The sequence below is a fragment of the Protobothrops mucrosquamatus genome, unplaced genomic scaffold (genome assembly GCF_001527695.2).
Source record: "Protobothrops mucrosquamatus isolate PMUCROS unplaced genomic scaffold, P.Mucros_1.0 scaffold204, whole genome shotgun sequence".
NCBI lineage: Eukaryota > Metazoa > Chordata > Lepidosauria > Squamata > Viperidae > Protobothrops > Protobothrops mucrosquamatus.
In genome coordinates this window covers 998188-1006215 of record NW_015386559.1, presented here as the reverse complement: position 1 = coordinate 1006215, position 8028 = coordinate 998188, and the positions used below count along the sequence as shown (strand labels likewise).

The following is an 8028-nucleotide window of genomic DNA, read 5'->3' as shown; positions in this document are numbered from 1 at the left end:
ACAGACTTCTTGACAAGAATGCGTGTTGGCGCTGGACCAAAGTCCATGAGGCCAGTTTCAATGAGGTTAAAGCCTTGCTTACATCCAATGCGGTGTTGGCTCATTTTAATGAGCAGTTGCCAGTGTGTCTGGCTTGTGATGCCTCACCCTACGGTGTGGGCGCTGTTCTTAGCCATTTGACGGCTGATGGGACTCAGGTTCCTGTGGCTTACTACTCTAGGACTTTATCTGCTGCTGAGCGCAACTATGCTCAAATTGATAGGGAAGCTTTGGCTCTGGTGGCAGGCATTAAAAAGTTCCATGACTTTATGTGTGGCCGCCATTTTATGGTCTTCACTGACCACAAGCCTTTGTTGGGGCTATTCACTACCTCCAAACAAACTCCTCATATCCTGTCCCCTCGTATGCTGCGTTGGTCCGTCTTCCTGTCAGCTTATGACTATTCACTGGTCCATAAGCCTGGTAAGGAAATGGGTCATACAGATGCTTTAAGTAGGCTGCCATTACCTACTGTGGAGCCTGATCCCGCTCCTGCTGTGCACATATTGTCCATTCAGGAGTTGCCTGAATGTCCCCTCAATGCTAGGGATGTGGCTGCTGAAACTGCCACTGACCACATGCTCAAACGCGTGCTGTCATGGGTCCTGTCCGGGTGGCCTGACAGGTGCCCTGCGGAGAATTTTCAACGTTTTTGGGTCAAGAGGCACGAGTTGTCCACTTTCAATGGCTGCCTCCTCTGGGGATCGAGAGTTGTGATCCCGGCCTCCTTGAGGGCTAGAATCTTGATTTCATTACATGAGGGCCACCCTGGAATTGTCAGGATGAAGGCGCTTGCACGCAGCCATCTGTGGTGGCCTGGCATTGACTGGGCCATTGAGTCCCAAGTCCATGGGTGTCATGCCTGCCAACAGTCCAGGCCGGAAATGCCCCAGGCCCCTGTACACAGGTGGGAGGAAACACACACTCCATGGTCTAGAATACATGTAGATTACGCTGGGCCCTTTCAGGGTCAATTCTTCCTGGTTGTTGTTGATAGCCATTCCAAGTGGCTGGAGGTCGTGCCTGTGTCTTCTACCACAGCCGCCAAGACTATTCAAGTGTTGAGAAACATTTTTGCTGCACACGGGTTGCCAGATGTTCTGGTGTCAGATAACGGTCCTCAATTTACTTCTACTGAGTTTCAGGGCTTTCTTCGGACCAACATGATCCGCCACGCTGCTTCGGCTCCCTTCCATCCTTCCACCAACGGTCTGGCTGAACTGATGGTCTGCGTCGCCAAGGACGCCCTCAAGAAGCTGACTTACGGCAATTGGCATCACAGGTTGGCTGACTTTCTTCTGGCACATCGTACTACTCCGTGCACTGCCACGGGTAAGTGCCCGGCTGAACTCCGCTGGGGTCGTCGGCTCGTGACTAAATTGGACAGGCTGCATCCGGAACGTGTAGCTGCACAGGTGTCTCAGCCACACCCACCAAGGGTCCTACGTGAAGGTGATCCTGTCTGGGCCAGGAATTATGGGCCTGGCCACCTCTGGGTCCCTGCTGTGGTCTGCAAGGTCTCGGGGCCTCTGTCCTACGTGTTGTCCCTGGCAGACGGCCGCATTCTTCGCCGCCACATTGATCAACTACGTGTGAGACGGGACGCGCCTATGGTTCCTTCTCAGTCTCCTCTAGGGGGGGGAGGAATGGGGAATGCATTCTGGGAATCAAACTCAACAGCCAATGATGGCTGTGGGGAGTGAAACGTGTTCTCAACACCCAAGTTCCACAGGTGCTTCAAGTAGCAGTTCTTGGGAAAGGGGGTACACAGACACCCACACACCCACTCCAGCCTGGGAGTCCCACCGGTGGCAGACTAATTATCCACCCCTAACAAACAATACTCCAGACACGGAGAATACCTGGGAGCATACTCACAACTCACAACATGCAAGAGAGCAGGCAAAACAAAGGGGGAACACGTCCCTTGCTGACATGGCTCATAGAAGGATGTCCTCACACATCAGGGCTAACAGGGAGGCATCCCTAGACCCTATCACTACAGAAACGAGCCAGGGAAACCGCACTCCGTCAGGAAACACGGCAATGAGTTCAGAGGGGTTAGAAAACTCCATAGAGGGCAGGTCAACCAGGTTTAGCGATCAACAGGGCCCTGACTGCTCGAATACAGGAGACGGGCAGGAAAGTCAAACTGAAGTCACCAGTCATCCACAGGGCAACTCACCTAGTGCAAGAAGCAACGGGGAAAACAATATAGACTCCCCAGGTCCGAGAAGGTCGCTCAGGGTAAGAGGCCCTCCCAAATACCTAGCCGATTATGTAAGGTGAGCAGGTTAATAGCAATAACTGAACTAAAGGTCCAGGCTGGTTGACTGTAAGAAAACAAGGTTGGGGGCCACTGGGTCCGGTTCAAAGGAACAGTCCCACACCTTATGCACTGTGTGACATTAACTCATTATTAATTATATTACCATCACTTGGATGGCGTCCATGTGGGCGCAGTCTTATTTCATCTAGGGGGAAGGGGTGTTGTGTCCTGAGCCTGCAAAGGCAGGCTCGGGACGTTGCAAGAGTCCTGGGCATTTGCAGAAGCTGCCCGGGACCAGACTGAGTGGCGCCGGCCTTGCGCACATGCGCAAGGCAGGAAAAGATAGTATGGTGATTGGTTGAATTTGCCCGGGGATCTGAAGGTATAAATAGAGGCCTGCGTGCCTCTGCTCGGGTTGTTCGTAGAATGGAAGCAGAGAATAAAGACTTGTTAGAAATGCTTCGTCTCAAGCGCCATTATTCTCCGGACTTAACAGTTTTCTTTATATCTTGTAAAGGAAATGACTGCTATTAGTGGATAAGTGATCACAATAAAATGTACTGTATGTGAGATCAGTGCAACCAGAAAATTACATTCAAAGTTAAAGAACTAGGCAATTCTTTGGCTGATACAGACTTAAATCAAGGACATTAATCTTAAAGTTATGCAGCATACATTGTACAATAAATGCAATTTTGTGTGCAATTTTAACAAAACTTAGGGTTGCACTTGGCCTTAGAGTAGCGTGTCTTGTGCCACTTTCCAAAAAATACACAAAGACACAAATTGATTTTTTTTTATTTACATGCAGATGTTGGGGATTAAGCGTACATAGCTAATGGCTTTAGTCTATACAAATCCAGATTAGTTAATATAAAGCTAATGAACAAAGCATCCTTCAGCCCTTCTGATGATAGTAGGAAGTTTAGCTCTTGAAATACATACATGAGAGCCAAGTCAAGTCTACAGAACAGAATATCTACAGAATTTTCTAAGTACAAGTATGTTGATGTCACTCTAGTCAAAATCATAACCATGGCTTGCAACTTACAATTGGTTTGCTGGGCAGCTCTTCATGTAACATTATTGTTCCTTTTTATTTTGGAAGGAGAAACTATGTACATAGAAATTAGGCTATGCAAAGCAAGTTTTGTATTTATGCATATGACAGAAAATCCTATTTGATGAAGAACTAAAAGAGCAAATGTACAGCTTACCTAAACGATGACAAGTGAGATGCATGTTAACCAAGCAGATTTCTTCCTCTCTCCCTGTCCTACTGCCCATATCTGAAAGGTGTAAACACCAAGCAGGCAGAAAAAAAATTAAGTACATGACTAATACAACTGATTTAAATAAACATGGGAGATGGATGGTTTAAATATGGAAAAATTCTGAATCTAAAGAAAACTCTATTATTATTTAATGCAAGATCCAACATCAGAGATTTTTAAAAAAATAATTATACAAAATTATAAAATAAACAAACATATTAACAAAGATATATTAGTACTGGACTGCAGATAAAAATCCAATTTTAATTCATTTGTAATCAATCTTTCTGTAAAATTTGCTATTAACCACAATCCTAGTTTATCAGATAATAAAACTGAATAAAAACAAACATGGGAATTCCTCTAAATAATCGATGATAGACCATTTATCAGAATACAGAAGAATAAATTTAGGGCTAATCTGAGCAAACACTTTGTATTAAAACTCTTCATGTTACTTAATCTTTGTTTTTAATCACAAAACCAGCAACACTGAAAAAAATGGAGTATACTGTCAACAAGCTACAAAGGACATAAACTTCCATAAAAATCTATATATAATATAGGTTTACTGCAATTTTATCATATAAAATTGAGGTAGAGGGCTGCAGCTAACCTATACATTAAAATTTATACAATTTTGATCAATAAACCAAGTCAATATCAAATAATGTATATCAAGTACTCTAATTATTAGATAGATAATGATTTAAATGGCTATGGAAATATAATTTTATATTTCAGGTTTTTTAACCTGAAAGTGAAGGGTAGAAATTTTCTTATTGTTGTTGAAAAATTTCTTATCATATGCCTGAAATCATTTTTGAAGGCTCGGAAATCTTCCTGCAATGTAAGATACATTCAGGCTTCACCAGTGGGAGAAGAATTACTCAAAATTATACAATGTGTTTCTAATTTTAAGCAATTCTTTCATCAACCTCCAACTGGGGATCCTGCAATAATCCCCAGAATCTCACCTTATCTCTTAAATATAATCTTTACCCCTGTAGTCAGTTGCACTGGACTGAAGAGACATTTTCCATCATTAATATCTTTCTATTAATTTATTTTCAGATCTCATACAATTTTTTAAATATCAGAATTAAATTCTGAAGTAAACACTTATTATACACAACATAAAAGTATGATCTGAACATATGAAACTAGTATTTTACTGAAAGATTGTATCATAATTTTCCCTATGCAAAATTCTAATGGATATATGGAATTTTGTATATGGAATAATATAGCTATATTCTTATATTTACCAGTAGTGCAATGTAATTGTACTCCTTTTCCCATATGTAATTTAGAAACATAAGATGTCAACTTCTTTGCTTTCATTTGTGATGCTCTTTGGCTTTTTTATACACATTGCTACAGGATATGTATTGCAAAATTTATTATTTATTTATTTTCTAATATATATGCTAGTTCTGTGTAATTTTGTTTTCATTTATTTAGTACTTGGTGAAGCTATGCAAATTTTTTAAAAGCTTTTCCCAGTAATCTGCACATATGTTTATATACATAGCCACTTTCCTTTACTGGGAAAAAATGAAGCAAGTGAGTGAATATGCACAGGCATTCAAACACAGTTGGAACAGTTCAGAAAGCAGCTTTGTGACTGTGGAACAAGACATGGCTGCTTTAACAGTTCCAAAAAAGGAGCTTCCTATGTCTGCCTCTTTTGAAGCACTTATACAGTTTTACAATAGCAGGTGGATGCTATTGCAAGGACTGAGGGATCCTAACCTGAATCCTTGGACAAACACCAAAGCATGCAAAAGAAAGAGTGAGAGACAACATTTAACATAGCTACATAACAAATACTGAAGTTAATTGAAAAACATTAACAAATGAGAAAAGATGAAGATGAAATACTACAAAATGCCATCTGTGACTTTATGCATAAATGCTACCCATACATAATATTTCAAGTTGATCTGGTCAATACATTTAACTAGCTTTTTAAAATTGTCCTTGGTTTTATTGTCAATTTTTTCATAATAATTGTCTTCAAAATATATATGTATGTGTATGTGTGCATATATGAAAGGTCTCCAACCCCCAGTCTATGGACCAGCACCGGTCCATGGCATGCCAGCACCCGGTCCACACAAACAAGTGAAGCCCCTTCTGCGAGATGCAGGCAGCACATGAAACCCTGCTGCCCCCCGCCCCGCCGATCCGCAGAAAAACCTCTCTCCATGGAACCGGTCCCTGGTGCCCAAAATGTTGGGGGTCACTGCTCTAAAAGCAAAATGTATAACTACATTAAAACACTCAGAAGAATTTTTACATCATAAGAAAATGATGCACAATTATAGTTTGTTGTGTTGTTGCTGCATCCACACTCTGTATTGATCCTGTGTTATCCCAAAATAAGGATGAGCAGTTTCCCAATAACTGGAAACTGATAGCTTCAGGACTGAAAAGTTTGGTAGGTAAACCCACAGAACAAAATAGATTGGAACACTTAATATATATGAACATGACTTTCCCCCCATATTTCTGGAATAAATTAAGGGTTCTCCCTTTTTTTCTTTGCTCTAAATTTAATTTAATATGTTTAACAGCAGAAATTTTACATTTGATGATACAATTAAAGGGCCCTAATACAGTCATAATTTATTGTTCTTTACTATTCAACCATGATTGATTTTGCTGTTGATTCAAAGTCACACTTTTCATCACTGTGACTTTACTCCATCTACAATAGGTGGACCCTATGAACTACAGGGCAGCTATCACCAGTAAAATTCTCAAAATTCCAAATTTATCTTTTAATACTACAACACCATCCTTAAAATTCATCATTAAATTGTATCAACATAAATCAACAGCTGTATCAGCAAATCTTAGCAAAAATATATTATATCTTAAGGCCTTCATAAAAATGATTTCATAAACTTTTAAAAGATAATTTATCTATATCTTTCTAAAAACATGAAATTTTAATTCACATAAATTCCTGGCATGTGTTAGATAGGTTCAATTTAGTATTTTCTCATTTAATAGGAAAATTTCTATCTTATAAGCATTATTTTTATGGAGTTGATATTATACTCAAAGTATACATGTAACCAGCAACACAGATGAGAATTTCCTCTGACAAAAATTAACATAGAGAACACAAATTTGACTACTTTTATATTTTGATCATAATTTTTTGTTCCACATGGGATATCTCTTTATACTCTTTACATCTGGACATAAAATGTGCCTATGTAGATTGCAACTTGAAATATTTGATTCTCACTAAATAACCTAGAGTTACAATAAATCCCACTCTTGCAAATTATTCATCCTTGCTGAAGCCACTTTGTATCTTCTAATGCTGCCCTACTAAATGCTGAATAGACAAAAAGGTTAAATTACGATCTGAAGATTATTATCTTCCAAATATTTTTAAATGTCAGATGAATACACTAAAATTAAAAAGCAGCACTTTGCTTTTTTTCTCAAAAACTATATTAGTAATTTTCTTACCTCTTGTTGCGTCAGTATTCAGAAACACAGCACACCAAACCTGACATAAGACTACAGTGAAATTTTTGTACTACTTTTATATCTTTAATGTAAGTGCTGAATGCATTTTGATGCAACACTTCACTAAAAATTCAGGCTACAGTTAACACAAGTAGATTGTCTTCCTCAAGGCAATTATACCATATATGTCAGTGATGGCGAACCTTTCAGAGACCAAGTGCCCAAACACCGCCCCCCGGCCCCAGGCCCCGCCTCCCACCCTGCCTGCTCTGCCCCTGCCCACCCCCTGCCCCGCCCACCCGCAGGGCCACGCACCACCTCCATGGCCCACCACAGCAGATCACCCAGGCAGCCCTGCAGCACCATGGCAGCTACGCCCTCCGCCCACACCTCACAGCATCATCTGCATGCTATGGGGCGCAAGGGTGGAGTCTTGTCCCTGCTGCCTGGCTATGTCCTTGGCTGCGCTGCTCTGTGTGGGCCGCGCCTGGGAGTGACTCTCCTCCAGGGGAGCTGCTGGTAAGGAGGGGGCTGCGGGGGGAGGCGGGGCTGTGGGCGATGCCCACAGAGAGGCCTCCGAGTGCCGCTTCTGGCACGCGTGCCATAGGTTCGCTACCACTGATGTATGTAAAGAGCGTTTAAAGGCAAGAAATACCCAGCATCTGGTAGAGCATAGAAAGGAATCTATATATTTGCATCTGATTTAAAGTTTCACTGCTATTTCTTAAGTCACAACTGCTTTAGACAAACAGTCACACATCACATCAACATTGGTGATGTTATTTTCTTTGACTTAGCAAGTTGTCTAGAACATTTACATATTCTGATCTTTAAAATTATGAACTAATATGTAAACCTAGTAAACTGTGGCTTATTTACTTAACCATTGTTGAACAACCCATGGATGAGTGCAACTTAACCATGTGAAAATCCTGAGCTTTGTGGATTATATGT

The 8028-nt window shown here is 41.0% G+C and overlaps 1 protein-coding gene across 1 annotated transcript in view; it reads right to left on the bottom strand.

Moving 5' to 3' along the window:
- The window catches only part of GPM6A (glycoprotein M6A), an 87218-nt gene extending 83623 nt beyond the window's left edge, over nucleotides 1–3595 (bottom strand). Inside the window, exon 1 of the mRNA XM_015813941.1 lies at nucleotides 3526–3595. Coding sequence (XP_015669427.1) covers nucleotides 3526–3595 — 70 coding nt within the window. The remainder of the gene's footprint in view (nucleotides 1–3525) is intronic.
- Between the last annotated feature and the right edge of the window lie 4433 nt (nucleotides 3596–8028).